We start from the raw sequence: 16,816 nt of genomic DNA, 5'->3' as shown, positions 1-16,816 counted from the left end.
GAGTATTGCCTAGATTTTGTCAGATCGACAATTTTTTTATCATTCTACATAATACATAGTCACTATAATCGAAAGACCAATTTACATGTATAAAGACATCATCAAGACATAACCAATGATAAAACGTAATTCCCATAACATTTTATGCCCTATTATCTTACTGTTACTGGTTCCCTTGATTTCCCTTTAACACCACTGGGGATGATTCCTTTGCTGATGGATTTTCCCCAATTATATCGCTAGACTAGTAATTTATTCCATGGTACTTACAATAGGGTGTTCTTTTTTATTAACGTTTTCTTTCCGGTTTCCTTGATTTCGGTCGACATGCACAATACAAAAAATTACACCAACGGTAATTTTACAAAGCATAGTTATATAAAATAAGAATGATGCTTCAAATTGTGTACCATTATGGAATACACCCCTGTACAAGGAAACTATTATTGTAAAAGATGGTTGCCATTACAAACTGTGGTGTCAATTAAAATCTAGCAGAAAAGTATCGTTTTTTTTCTTTTGTTTACTTTCTTTGTAGTTCGTAATATACATTATGAATTTCAGTAAATATGTGTCTTTACTTTCCATGCTATAAAAATAAACAAATTATAAAAATAATAACTTGCTATATCAGTAAAATACTTCCCAGATCCCAGACCAGGGACCAATCTCAACAAACTGGTTTAACCTGTTCTGGACTTGCACCACCAGTCTACTGCCAAGATTTTGGCTTTAAAGAAAATTCAGCACAGTAGTCTCTTTTCATAAAGTGTCATGAACTGCAACTATTCAATTCTACCTACTTCTGTGTTAACCAGTGAGTGACAAATTCATTTTTCTCACCGACTGCACGTATAATGTTTACTTAAAAAATGGACAGTTTAATTTTAAGCTGGAATGAAGTACATGTATATGATTTTGAAAATAGATTACAGCAAAAGAAAGGCAAATATCTTGGTTGATTTATTTTGGTATATTTATTTAATTCTGATTTCTGTCATCGCGGAAATAATGATGGTTTTCCTGTCATTCAATAATGTTAAAGTTGCATTACGTGTTTCCATTTCCACAAAGATTCATAGTGATATCTTCGAAATGCATAAAATTCATATGAATACACTTATGTATGAAAACCCATTGATGGATTTTTTTTCTATACTATAGATCACTATAAACTTTGTTGCTATATTACGATGATTCTGAATACCCTAACCGAAACGTGAACAATTAGAATATCACAGAATCAAAATACATGGCCAAAACATGAAAAGGAAAACAAAGATTATCTTTTTACACAATGTAGTTATCCGAAGAAAATAGATTACACAAAAAAACTAAAGCACTAGTAATATGAACTTCCACATAAACTGGGAATTACATGAGGTGCTCCGAAAGGGTAAGCATGTCCTGCTCTGCAAGCGGCGTCCGTTATATTGCAAGTGAATGTAATATTTTAACTGTCTAGCAACAATAATACAGCTCCTTGAGACGAGTCACAAAAGGGTCCCATCGAATAATAGAATGACATGATTTTAAAATGTTTTAGATAATACTGCTTATCAAAGTACGAATTAAAACAAAATGTAAAAAAATGAAAACAAGACCAGAATCTATTTTTGAATGTATTTGTGATTAGAAGTAACCTTCAGATTGATATGACTTTGAATGATATAAGTAAATTATTCATTACAATAAAACTCCAGTATTTGAACAGGAGTGCAATGGTAATAACTGTAAAACGGTGGTTTTCTCTAATACAGTAATAAATTTACAATACCAATAAAAGAGTGCTCCGGACCAAAACAATGGGTACTTAAACAGTGATCACATTTTGGTTCTGTGGTGTGGCCGTGCTTTTCACTATCAGTAGTGTAGATTTCTAATTTCATATCATCATGACTAGTGAGAAAGTTGAAAATGGAATTGCTAACAATTTAACAAATGGAATAGAAAAACCACACAAGAAACTGAAGAAAAGTAAAAGGTAGAAAAATATAAAATGGTTACAGTATATTTTTAAAATGCCTACAATTATTTATCGGCTTAATTCTAACAATATGTTGGGCTCGTTAGAGTGCAGTAGATATATTAGATAAGTAAACAAATTATTGCTGATAATAAATTCTGTCAATTTCATTTCTTTAATTTAGCTTAACAACGATTTTGAAGATATTAATTTGAAGATATGCGTAAATATTACAAAAACTTCATTCACGTACGGCATAAATTAATTAAGTAATAATGCAGTCACTGTTTTGTCTCATTAATGGGCAATATCATGCACGAAAGCGAAATATTTATAACTGTAGCAAAAAAGGTTTATTTAAAATTATTTTTTTGGTAAATAAAAAGAACTGATTTAGGATGCTTCACAAACTGTATTTCTTATACTTTTCATTTCACTTATTTAACTGTTACATGTTACAGCGTGTAGATGTTCTGTATCACTTTAATTGATGTTAATGTACTAATCACTTTAATAGAACAGAATGCACATAGAAAAAAAGGCAATAAATGTTTACAAATGATTTGAAACATATGGAAACTATGTTAAGGACTACTAGAAATATGCTTGTATACTTTTAAAAATAAATGAAATCATATTTATTTTTTCGAAAAAACTAACTCTTTTCGTAAATAAAATCCTATAATTGCCATATGATTTTTATTTAATTAATTTTCATGAAAACTTCCTTAGTCAGAAGCATATGTTTGTTATATGATTGTCATAGTGGTTCTAAACCTATAAAAAACATATGATTCAAATGTGAACATAAGAAAACTATCATTTGCATTTTCTCATTTTTTGTTGTTCTTTTGTTTGTTCATTTGTTTAATTGTTTGTTTGTGTTTTTTTTTTCAACTGACATAACTATCAATAATATATGGTTATGTAAGTTGACTATTGGAAATGCATTCCAAAAAAAGTTATAACCCAATTTTCGCAATGCATTATATTTCCATCGGTTTGATTAACAGTCTCGTGTCGATAATTGTCAAAAAGCCATCGTGTATATGCGACTACAATACCAGAAGGATTTCTATTGGATGTTTATTTTGAATGTTTTGTGTCCACGATTTAAATGATTATTTTGAAAAGTTTAAACTACGCTAAAAATATTACAATGGAATGATTTTAAAATGTCTGTATCTTTAATAGAGGCTGATGTCCTCATACATGTAATCAATGCGAATTTGACCTTTTACCTCAGAAGCAATGAAAGCCTGATTTAAATCAGACAGGAATGTAAGCTGTGTGTAAGCTTATATGTACAACAATTATGGAAGTATATGAATAGAAGGACAAATTCAGTGACAACAAAATCCATATTCATGGTTAAAACGTGAAAACAGGAAACAAGGATGGTCTATGTACCCAATGAAGATAATGTATCAAACAACTTAAAAATTAGAGGATGCTTGCATTGTAATTCTAGATAAAAAAATCTCGAATGCCATTAGTGACCTTGTAATAAAATTCAGCATCGCAAGCTTGACACATACACGTATGTTCTAAGTAGAGTTTTATTCAGTCAAAATTTCGGTTTTAATAGGGTGATTGATAATTAGTTGAATAAATAAGCTAAGGAATAAGGTCATAGTTTCCCTTTGTGTTATCGGTGAAATCGCATCTTTTGAAGGGACAGTATTTACATTTAAACAACTTCCTTAGAAATCCGGAGAAATACTTGACCATTCGATATGAGAGCGGTGTAACCTGTATAAGGACGAAGTTGATTATATTATTTATTTGTTAAATAATCATGCCTTTCATGTTGTTTTACATCAACAAGGGTTTATTTTTCGTTAAAGTTTATTTTAACTTTAAGATATGAGATGTAAACAGAAAAGCATTTATTTTTTTTAAGTTGCGAACTAGTAAGATCCTAACTCGGTAATTGAGCTGTCAGTGCGAACTAGTAAAGATCTTTACTCGGAAATCGAGCTCCCGTGCGGTAATCGATGGATAGATCTCATAGATGAGACAATAAATGTTCGGTTAGATTTTCGTCTGACTGATTTGACAAAGTGGTGCAACTTCTTGGACATATTGTTGTGACTCACAAAAGTGCAAAAATATTCTCTCCATTACAAGTTTTTGATCACACTTAAATTATGGAGGAGTGTTAAAAATAGACAGAGACACATTGTCCTTGCATTTTCATCAGAATTTTTTTTTGAAAATTAAGTTTTGTTTTTTATTAATTTATTGATTGTCCTTTGTAATCGTTTTCTAGGTGAAGTTTAATCTTCGACTTTTAATTTGATTATCCACACTGTTTACATCATGAAACTTTATCAAATTAAGTGATATCGCCTAAGTGTGAATCGTACATGCAGTTACTCCATTGGTTGGTTGTACTCCACCTTATTGTAGATATATTCTTCCCGGAATTTACTCACTTGTAATATTACCGACCCATCCAGACCTGCTTTGTGTTAGAGTTCATATTGCATGTCCATTTTTGTGTGAATCTTGTTTTCCTTATCTCCAGTTTTTATATGTTGTTTGTCTGCTGTATTGTCTCTGTTGTAGTTCGGCAAAGTACAAACATGCTTTTGGCTTTTTGTCTTTCATTTGTGTTTTTTGTGTTTGTTTTGTTTTGTGTTTTGACTAGGTAGGACGCTAACCCTACCGGTGCACCTGGTCCATGCTCCCAGTTTTTAGTGGAGTCCGAATTGCTCATTAGCTTTTGTTACTTTGTATGTATGATTTTAGTTACTTTATGAACTTTGTTGTGTATGTCTGTTTTCCATGTCGGGTCTTTGTCCCTGGATTACATTGTTTTATTACCGCTACAGCCTTGGTTCCCTTGATTACTCTTTGATCTTTTTTGTTAAATTTGTAACTTGGGAAACTGAACATTAGGTTGGTTAAACTCAAACAGTAGTTAATTTTTCAGGATCACAAATATAGTACACAAATTTACCACGATAACAGTTTCCATTCAACGACACAATGTATAAAATCTAAAAAAGAATGCTTAGTCCGTGACCTTTACCCGTGGAAAATTTGATTTATAGATTTGCATAGATGAGAACAATACATTCTTCATTGATTACAAAAGATGTGTACAAATCATATATCCCATTGTCAAGCTACAATCCTTATATATTACTGGTGATGTTTTATTCAATGTTTAAAGTTATACAAACCTTTTCCATGTGCTTACAGTTTGATGTTGCGAAAGACATGCATAAATTGGGAATCAACACGTGTTTCAAAACAAACAAGTGATTATTCATGCTAACCAAGAGCTGTTGATTGTATTTTGTAACTCTTATAAGATAATGATGAACTCTTTTTGTTGTGAACTCAATGACATTCACGGTTAATGCTAAAATGTCATTTGATATTCTAGGACGTCTTACTAATAATTTAACAAAGAAAAATTAGGACAGAAACAATTAAACAAAAAAGTGAGGGACATAGGCAATCCAAACTCCTCAAAACAAAAACAATGATACACTTTTCTAGAGGCACCTGCGTCGGCATTTGTGTCATGTCCAGAAAAGAAATATATGTACGCATATACGAAAGAAACGGTACAATCATTCTTCATTTATGATACATACTTGATATTAAGACCAACCATATTAATATATCCACAAAAACATGTTTTGTCATTTTCACAAGATGCGGAAAAAAATAATTTTTATAGAATTAAGTTGGAACTTTCTAAAATTTTATGTACAGGTTGAAAAGGGAATTCACATTTCATCACAATATTTTACAAATGAATAAAATGTTTCAAGTGAAAACAATTGAAGCGATATCAATTATAAAGAGGTAATGTAACATTGCTTAAGTAGTGAAGCATTGTACAAAAAGTCCGTGTGACAAATTGAATATGATATTTCAGTTCAACATGATGAAATATCTCTGTCAAAATGTTGGTTTTTGCATTAAAACAAACCACACACACACACACACACACACACATACACACACATATATATATATAACGAAATCGCAGAAGTAAAATTGTGCAGAAATTCTCCTCGAACGGTAAACGTATACAGTTAAGATATCTGCAGTGTTTTCATCACCTAGTTTCTGATGTTTACAAGTAAAAACAGAATGACCTTTGTTAATAGAAAGTATGGACGTTAACCAATCTAAATTGTACAAAAAATATGTTTAATAGTTTGTAAAAATAAGATACGGGTAAAGGAGCTTTCTTTACAATGACCTATACTCAATACACTAGTATATCATATTCACTTTTCTATATAAACAAACGTTATACGGGTGTGATAAATTCTCCACAGCGAAGTCGACCACTTGTGTGGTTTTTGTGTTTAGTTATACCAGCAGTGTATCAATAGAGAATTTGATGTAATGTTGCTACTTCATTTAAACGGGATTAATCCGGGATAATAAATTCTGTTTTATTGACATTTAATCGAGTTTTACTAATTTATTGTACCATTGTTATCATGCCTATATAATATCGAAACTTTTATGTAAAAGTACGTTTTGCCTAAATATCGACTGAAATCGCGATCAATGTTTCGAGAAAAAAAGAAATAAGATGACAAAGAGTAGCGGGAAAATAGCCCCACCACAAAATGTCTGGCAGACATGGAAAAGAATATATTTGGGGATGTAACGTTTGTTTCTCAGATTGATAAGGAACGAAAATATAAGCTAAAAAGGAAATCGCGCAGTTTTCGGTAAGACATACTTTTTAACATTCCAGATCAAGTCCACTATTTATAAGATAGTTACTTCATATGAGATCAATACTAACTCTCGAGGATTCGGTACGGAGGGTTGGCAATAGAAGTGTTTAAAATGTCATAGAACAGTGGAGGCTCATCTGAACGATTGCTGAAGAAGCAAAATTGATAAAGTTCTATAGAAAATTATCAGATTTTAAACACTTCTTTAATTAGGTGTCTGTAATGAAAAAAAATTAAATATGCTTTAAATTTTTTCAAAAGTGTTCAAATTTATTAATTATTTGAAGTTTGCATTAATTTATTCAAGCATGTATAAATCCCAACAAAATCATTAAAATATCTAAATAACAGAAATTATGGATACAAGTTTTACATATGTTAGCAAAACAACTCTAAGTATAAAATGTGGACCTTCACATTTTAATGCTCAGTCAAAAGGAGGAAAGATGTTATTGTACTTCTTTCTCTGTAATTTCTTTAAAGTGTCCATTATAATGTGCGAAGTATAAAAAAACAACTTTGAATCCCGATTTTTAAAGGCTTTTATTGATTTATGAAAAAGTGGATTAAACTGCTTTATATAGTTTACCAGCTTTCGTATGACATTTGAAGATCGAAGATTAAGTACTCTTGTAATCCATAAACTAAATGATAACAGAGACGACTCTTTCTTTCCTGTTAAAAAAACTAATATCCTAGAGAAAGTTCTACTTTAACAGTTTAGAAGCCAGCGTTGGTTAAAAATTCATGTTAAAAGGGCTTGGGCCAACTTTCCTGGTATTTCGTCATTGAAACGTACTTACAAGTAAATGATATGATTATGCATAAAAATACGTCGATGATATATTTGGTTGATTGGGAAACACCTGGAAAATAGGTGTAACAACATGAACTTAAAAAAATACGATCTTTCCTGTGATAAATATGACTAATCGATTATCAAAAATAAGAAATGGCATTTTAAAAATAACATTTTTACCGAAAAAATAAAAAATCCCTGGGTCAGACTCGAACTAAAAATCATCACATTCAAACTAATGCAGAGTGCGACTGTCAATCGAGTTGCGCTACGGACAGTCCATGATAATCATGATCGTAATAAGCTACATAACGTTTACTGTTTCTAACAAATAGTTACTTTTTCACCTAAAAGCACATTACCAACCATTTTGAGCTTATAGAAAATGTGTTTGTCTTTAATCACACAACGCATTAAATCATACACTGTGATGGTTACATATTTGATTCTATGGGATTCCCGACTCAAAGACTTCTGTTTTCATTTTCAACGAATTCTTTTTCAATTTTTTCTACTTTTCAAATATCAAAATTTTCACAAATTTGCATTTTCGGGACCAATAAGAGGTTTTTTTTTTCTAAAGACTCCAATGAAAACTCCGGATAAGTTTGGCCTTACTTATAGTCAGAATCCTGTGGAAAATGACCAAGGTCCTTTTCAGAATTTGTTATAGAAGCTCCTTATAAAATAATTAGATCACATTGGCCAATCACTTTGTAGCTTTTTATCGGGGAGGTTAAATGTATTAAAATACGACAAATAACTGCGAAATAAAATCACTGCAATTGTTGGTTGGCATTTAATTAGTCATCAATATTTTTCGCATAAATCGTTTCAAAAGTGTACGATAGAAAAGAAAGACAAACTCGTACTTTCTTCGAGAGTGATATGTGAGCATGCTGTCCGTCCCATGTTCTAATCCGCAACTCCTTTCAAATACCAGAATGAACTGTGACGAAACTTTCACATATTGTTAATCGTATAATATCATTGTGCACCTCAAATGTTGTTTGCCAATCTGAATTACTCATACGGTTTCAGGAAGGGAGCGGGGTTATCATCAAAGGAGCTTTACAAACTTTCTTTTTCTACTTACATTTAGGAGGAAGTGGGGAACAAATAGAGTCTCGAACCTACTAAACTTTTTTTGAAACACAGGAAACTATCACGTGACTAATGACTTCGAAACACAGGAAACCAGCACATGACTAATAAATTTAAAAAAAAACTGTAAACTATTTACAACAAGCTCTGCCGTAGCGTATTAATTGTGATATGAAAACTCAACGCGCTGGTGTTGAAGAGATATTACCACAGATGTACTTAAAGTTGACAATACGGAAAAGGATTCATTGCGTTTGTCGTATACTTCCGTCAAGAGTTTTTTTTTACCATCGATATCTTTGTGACTGTCAAAAAATGAGCTTGACCTCATGGTATATGTAATGTCATTATTTCAGGTTCCTTGATGTTGTTGTATAAAATCCATGAAACTAGGATTGTTTATCGATAATATTACATCTATGTAGTGGAGACTGAGATCAAAGGAGCTGACTAAAGATGTTCCTTCTAAGGATCAGATTAGCTACATAAGAGTGCATGAAAAGGTCAGTGCGTAGTGGAGCACAATTTGGTCCCAATGGAATGCCGACCATTTGTTGTACATCTATCGCGTGACTAATGATTTCTAAACACACGAAACTATCTTTAATAAAAGTCTTTAGACGTGACCGATGCTTTAAATTCATAGTAAACATTAAAACATATAAACAAATTTAATGATAATTTCTTTATGTAAAATCTAGTTATGAAACTATTTTCATTTCTGAAGAAAAAAGAAGGTATTTTCTGGGTTTTTCCCGAAATTTTAAACAGCAATATGAACCAATCAGCAAAACAAAAATACATATGTATCAACTGCAAAATTTAATGTTTATTTTAATTGTAATCAAACAAATACGTTAGATGATTTCGGTGCAATCTGTCAGTTGAATGAGTGGAAAAAGATAAAAGTGAATTCAACATCGTTAATTAACTTCATTTGACACTTCCTTTTACAAACAAAGTGAAAGAAAATATACGAAACTGATCATTTTTGTTAACATGCACATTTAACGCTTGCTGTCTTGTTTGTTGAATTGTTAACGAAGTCAAAAACACCCACAATAACTGAGTCATTTACATGATGCATCGTTAAAGATAAGTTGCTTTCACAGTGCCCCTTGATTAATTACTAGACATTCCTTAACACCTATTATAAATGAACTTTACACAGGCTTTTTCTTCAATTATTTTACTGTTTCTGGAAGTTGAACAGTAACTAAACGTATGGTTACACGGCATATCTGTGTGTATATAACTATACTGTTTCTCAAGTTTTGAAAACTATCAAATGTGAATTTTTGAGATAGCGCCACTAGTTATCGCCCTTTGACTATTACCCTCGAATGCATTCAGTGCTATAAGATTTCCATAATATTTTCTTCTAATAGATTTATGCATTCAATTGTTTTCAAATCTTATGACGTAACAGTCATATCAAGTTTGCACGGGTCACATTTGTAAAATATATGATTTATATTATAATAAGTATAATGCAGAACATTTACATTAATTAACTCCCACTCAGGTCGATCTTCATTGTTCAATACATTTTAATCAGATATAAATTGATATTAATGTAAACACTTATATTTTCAAGAAAGCCGAATTCGGATAAGTTTCCCCTCCATTATAAGTTGCAGACACGAAAGCTAAATCAAGGTGATTGTCACTGGTTTTATGTAAATACCACCATTTCATCCTTATATATTCTGCTTTTTTTGTTTCGTTGTAATGTCTTGAGAAAGGGTTCTTTTTTGTAGGTAACTGAGGTATTATGTATAAAGGTAAATATTGGTATTCCTTGTCTTGGTTCTGTTAAAATCCATATGTATTGGAGATATGTCATGCATTCATTTTCAATTCATTGAAGCCTCTCATATTAAAGAAGATCAACCATGTGCTAGATATGCTTAAATTTTTAGTGCATATTTATAACATCACGAGACATTTCTTATAAAACAAATCACATTTAAATATTAATAAGGCTAAATTGTTTTGAAATATTTCGAATATGATTTTGATCGATGTTTTGAACTCAATATTTTTTTAACTTCTGACACTAAATGTCGTAGCCTGCATTGCATTGATGGTACAGAGAGTACAATCATGGATTTCCAGAGGAAGTGTCAGTTTATTTGGATTTATTGATTTTAAATCATAAAAAGACAAGAACTTTAAAACAGATGTACATTTTCAATCATTGCATATTTAATACAGTTTGAAAAAATATGTCTGCATAACATCTTAAAAATCGAGATAATATGTATACACTAATGTCAGTAACTCAAACTCAAAACATCCAGATACTGTTTTGACAAACAGAAGACTTAAACAAATTTCTAAACTTTTCAACCACAAAAAAAATGTCTCATTTTTATTCTTAAGGGCAGTAACCCCTCCCGCCAAAAAGAAAACAAACAAACAAACAAACAAACAAACAAACACAAAACCCGAAAAAAAAACTGTATAACACAAGACAAGCCATGAATGCGCATGGATATCTGGTCGCAATGTGTAATTAGCGCAGTAGTAGTTAACTTGGACGTCAAGAGTACTGGTGTGCTAATATTTAAACATTATTTGCCAGAGATAGTTACTACTTGTATGGGGAGAGCTTACCATTCTATGGCATATGGAGGAATGGGGAATTTGAAGGGGATAGATGGGGGAATTAGTTTTGTATTATTCATACAAAAAAACATATAAAATTTAATTGAAAATAACATCTAAAATGTTTTAAAATGTAAAATTTTATCTGATAACTGAAATATTTGATTAGAAACATGGGGATTCTATGGGGAATATGGGATGGTATATGGTGTTAGAGAGAAGTTACGACAAGCTTAGCGCTGCTGTAGGCCTATGGTTGTGACCCACGGACCTGCACGGGGCTATTTGATAAGAAACATGCAATGGGAATTCTATGGGGAATGGGGATGGTATATGGTGTAATAGGGAAGTTTATACCATTTAAGAGCTTATAATTTAGTTTTATTAACTTTAAACTAGTTGTACCATGTTTTTTTTTCAGAAAAATTGATGCAAAGATTATTTTAGCTTGAGCAAAATATTTAAAGTTCTAAAATATCGGCGAATAAATACCGAAGCATCAAAACAAAACGTCAATACAGAGACATCAGAATCTTAGATATTGCATGAATAGGAACACCTGAAATAGATGATTATCATATATATGTATAAAATGTACTTTCATAAACTTAAATGACTGACAAAAAATAGAAAAAAAATATTATAAATGGTGTTATATTTTAAAGCATTGATATCCTATTTTGACTTGGATACGTCGGAAGCAGCTGTTTGTTTGTTTGTTTGTTTGTTTGTTGGGGTTTAACGTCCGAGCAGCAATATTCAGACAATGAACATGAAATGGATGATAAAATGAACATGAAATGAAAAAAAGGATGGGTCACAAGGATAATAGGGTCGAAAATTTTGATTGCCACTGGAAAAAGAGGGGATGGGTAAGGTCGGGCAATTTAGCCTCCTGTGGCGGAGCGCAAAGGTCCCTACTCCTATCGAATACCACAGCAGGGTTCTTTAACGTGCGAGGAACGTGGCATCTTTCCCAACACGGTGCACCACTATGGTTTGCGGTCAAGTTTTCCGTATTATAGCCTGACAACCCCAGCATATAACACGCCAGGGGTACCCCATTCCACCACCTGGGGCACAGATCCCAGTTGCTCTAGGTTTCTGAGCACTATTTAGTCGCCTTATACGACAAGCTTAGCGCTGCTGCAGGCCTATTCTTTTAACACCCGGGCCTGCACGGAAGCAGCTGTTATATACCTTTTAAAGACAACCTTAATTTACGCAAAGTATACATAAATGTGTCGTGAAAGAATATAAATGATACAATTACAGGTAAATCAAGATACATATCCTATATATTGTACCTCAAATTCAGACACTTTAAACTATAATAAACTATTTATAAACTCTACTTTGCTAAATTTGTAGCTAATTGACGGGAAAAACACCGAAATTGAGGTTAAGTTGTACACTTAGTGTGACTTTAACGTTAGAGATTTTGCAGATTGAATTTTAATATTAGAATGAGGAAAACATCAAACATTTAATGATGCCAAAGGCTAATGCAGACAAGCATACATTTTCTAAGAAGTCAATCTTGTGAATTTGTTTATTCTGCTATATGACATGGATAGCATTAATGTAGTATATAATGCATGTAAATATCATGTATAAATATTCTTCTGAATTTCTACGTTAAGTTTGGCATGTTAAAGGAATTGAATTTCTTCCTAGTGCGTATACTAACGAAATGAATTTCGAATTCACATCTACACGTTTTTGTATATTTAAAATTATAGGATAAATTGAAGTTATCGGCGTGTTCGAGGACAGGACGAAATTAATTCAAACAAGTACTTTTTCCTGGGCGCTATATCCTTGTGATTCTGATAAAACATTTGAACTTTTAAAAAGCTAAATGCACTGTTATATGTTGTTTGTACAACATTTTGTGATACATTATCATATGCAAGTGTACACTTGGAAGTAGTTAATGGTTTTTGATATAACATAGGTTAATTTATGGCTTCCCTCCAAAACAATACTAAAACAAAGGTAACAAAGAAAGGACAGTAATAATTTGTTATACAATATAATACAACACTGCAGTAGGACAGCCGGAAGCGCCTGCTGTGAGGATATGGACTATTGTCTCCTTGGTAACTAACAAAGACAGATACGATATTTATAGTTCCGCTTTGCAGTTCATAAATTGCGAATTCTCAATGGGAAGTTCACATAAATTGGTCAAGAATTGTAAAACCATAAATAAATAGATATTAATTTATATATTATATACAACATAACATTGTTACGACGGGAAAGATGATTCATACATCTTGCTATACCATGTGACAATTTTACGATAGCTTTCCATTTACTTGGCCATACGTTTGTCTCACGGGCAAAAAAGTTCCCATCAAGAAAGTCCCCAAAAAAGCATCTTAGGTTCTAAAGTGTGCCTCCGACAAGTACCAATGTTATAACAAGTATGGTCCCGACAGCCATCCAGGTTTCTAACAAGTATGCCTTCCAAAAGATTTTAGGGGTTCTAACAAGTGCTTCCACTATATATGCTTCAGAAAGTCTTACGATTTTAATCTCATGTGTCTTCGAGACAAGTCTCTAAATTACTTATATGTGCAATTTCGATTAATGTCCAGGTTTGTTTTATGAGTCCACAAAAAATGTATGTTCATTTATACATTGATTTTGAAAATATTTGCCTGTTTTCTCTTGCATTGAAAACATGTAATCATCTAAGTTTGTAACAAATACACTCAGTGTAGAGTAGAAACATGTAATCATTCAGGTTTCTGACAAATATATTGCATCCCTTTGCAAAACCCTATAAATAAGAAGGTAGCATAGGTCATGAAAACCCTTTTAAGTCTATACAAAAAGTTCGTATTATTTTTCAAGTTTTAAAAGACTTTCTTTATAATCAATTTTTGTCACTTTTTCCGAGGAAATTATATAATAAACATGTGAAGGAATTTACATGTTATGTGTCATTCTCTGAATACTAATGATCATTTAGATCTTTGGAATTTCGACGATTGCAAGTTTAACATGAACGATAAGTATAAAAATGGGAAAAGAGTGGGATATAATTCATACTTTCAAATTAAAGATGTTCTAAAAACGATTTCTGTTAATTGTTTGATTTGAGCAATGCTATGCACTTTTTGTCGCAGGGTTATCGTCATAGTTAATTCAAAATAATAAAGTAAACCATCGGCTACCATTGTGGTTGAAAGCTGGTATCCCATGAATGAAGATTAAGCAGATGTATGTAAAGTTTAACTTTGATCAATTACGTGTAATTTCTAGGTCATGAGCTTGTCAAATAAAATGAAGTTCCGAGAATGCATTGTTCTTGTTACTTACTACTCCCTATTATGAATTTCAATTGTCAGTGTGAAACAAACAAACAAGTAGATAAATTACTAATTACAATAGTTATAATCAATTAATTCGACGTATGTTGAATACAGTAATAAATATTAAGTAAATGTTTAATGTGCACACCAGGTCAATTGATAATTATCTACTGTGTAAGAGACTTTTGACATTATAAACTACGTTGTATGTTGATTAAGGAATATTGCCATCAGGCGGTGTTGCCATGTATAGACGTAAAAGCAGAGAAGGGTTCGAAATGCATACAGGGAAGGACCACATTTGCATGACTTGGGTATCAATATAGCAAATTAGATATAGAAGCCCTTCAGATTTAGACACTTCTTTGTGTTAACTTTATGTTTCGATGTCTTTTCCCTGCTTTTCATATTTTGTCTCTGATTTTGGTTATTAGGATCTTTAAAGTTCAGGAAGGAAACCAACGGACAATGCAAGAGAATTTGTGATGACTTTTCGTTTAAATCTCATTGTCATGTTGATGGATGATGAATTTTTGAATGTCTTTCTCTTCAAACTACTTTTTTATTGTTGTGATTTAGGTTTTCATGACATTAATAGAATGTGTTTGGTTTACTTTCGCATCTTTGATCACATTCATGACCGGAAAACAAATTATTACTCCATGTTGTCGTAAATCAACAAAACTGTTCATGTTTATTATTCAAACCCAGTGTAGGGGGTCTACGAATGGATTTAAGGTTTTTACTCTCTATTTTTATTGGTATCAATCTTTTTAACTTAAGCTACAGTACATTTTGACAGGTTAAAAGTGTATATGATAGGTGGTTCATAATGAACTTCCTGTTGAAAGGTGATTTTTGTCATCATAAAATGAGTCCCAACCCATTCACAAAAGAATTACAATGTTATTCTGAAAGTCCCCAATGATTTAAAAGGTGCTAAATGACAGCGGCAATGCAAATCATCTTATTTGATTTTTTTTTTTTTGGTTTTTTTTTTTTTGGAAAAGATAAAAAAAAATATAAATGCTACCTGTTTGTTTCTCAAAGCGTCAAGTCTATATTTTACGGGACATTTTTTTTCAAAGCTAGCTACTTAATGTCCTTTTCATGTCTTACCGTGTATGTGCGAGGTCTTTGTCTCTCTATTTTGCCATTAATTAACATGAGACGTATAAACATTTATATGAAAGGGATGCAAAAGTTTCCTGGCATTAATTATAAGATTAAAGATTTCACAGTCTCGTCTAATCTCAAGATAAAACGATTCGAAACATGTATAGCATGAATAAAAGTGTTATTAATTAAATATAATTGTTACGCACAGCTCACCCATTATCAAATCACTTTGTTCGCTTCAATGTCTATTGTTGTGCCATGTTATGATTTAATCCATTCAGTCGTTTCAGTGGAGTTGGGCTGACAAGACAGAGGTTAGAAGAAAAAAAAAGCAAATAAGAAGTAAAAACAATATGTCTCCAACTTTGTTGGGGTACCACATATATATATATATATATGTGTGTAGAGAGTTTTGACGAGTCATTGTATAACTTTTAATCACAAAGACACAACTCTAATACAAATGCAAAACAACAAAATTATCCATTTTCTTGTTTATTTTCAGAAATTTCAACTTAGTTATAAGCTACGATTTGGCATAACAATGCTATAAATGTTATTATAACACATACAGACATGCTCCAAGTATTAATTTTCTTTCATCTGAACCTCTTTAAATTTAACATTACCAGTTGAAATATCCACAGTTCATACACATTCATCGGCTAAAGAATATCCTGATCTCATGAGGAACAGTGATTGTATCCATCTTTGCCCTTTTGTCTTATAGATTGTTCCTAGATAATCAATAAAAACAGTGACAAGGAAGATAACCTGTTTTCTTTCGTTTAAAGTTTTATTCTTCATATTTTTTTTTCAGATGTAGACGACGGGTATCTCAGTTATTACACACACATATTGCCCTGATAACTGTCTGTATACTCAGCGCCTTAGATGCTTCGTGTGTGTTGGGCCAAATTATCTGCGACATACTCATAATGACAGGTAGTTTAGAAAAATTCTTCCTGCAACATTCATTATTTTTTTAGAATATACTAGTATTTAATACAAAATTGGTAAAATTAGTAAAAAGTACGTTTATAATAGAAGGCGCTTGCTACACCCTGGTATCGTACTTTTAATGTCACATGTCTAAAGAAGTATTGCAAAATAATTTAGAAAACCTCAAATTAAGTATACTTCCTTTTTTAAAATGGATAACAAGTTGAAC

At 31.7% G+C, this 16,816-nt stretch overlaps 1 protein-coding gene across 2 annotated transcripts in view; it reads left to right on the top strand.

Moving 5' to 3' along the window:
- The first annotated feature begins 1,734 nt into the window (after positions 1–1,734).
- Positions 1,735–16,816, top strand: part of LOC148609140 (uncharacterized) — a 31,795-nt gene continuing 16,713 nt past the window's right edge. Inside the window, exons 1-2 of one of the 2 annotated variants that reach the window (XM_088541415.1) lie at positions 1,735–1,984; positions 16,466–16,590. In XM_088541415.1, the coding sequence (XP_088397541.1) occupies positions 1,896–1,984; positions 16,466–16,590 (214 nt within the window). In that variant the 5' untranslated portion in view covers positions 1,735–1,895. Of the gene's footprint in view, positions 1,985–6,563; positions 6,679–16,465; positions 16,591–16,816 lie in introns of those variants that run through there. The other variant, XM_088541414.1, reaches the window with a different exon arrangement.

Source organism: Perna viridis, chromosome 8 (genome assembly GCF_037379345.1).
Source record: "Perna viridis isolate PV_CMFRI_1.1 ecotype Kerala chromosome 8, ASM3737934v1, whole genome shotgun sequence".
Taxonomy (NCBI): Eukaryota; Metazoa; Mollusca; class Bivalvia; order Mytilida; family Mytilidae; genus Perna; species Perna viridis.
Note: the sequence above shows the minus strand (reverse complement) of the source record. Positions and strands in the feature narration are given on the sequence as shown.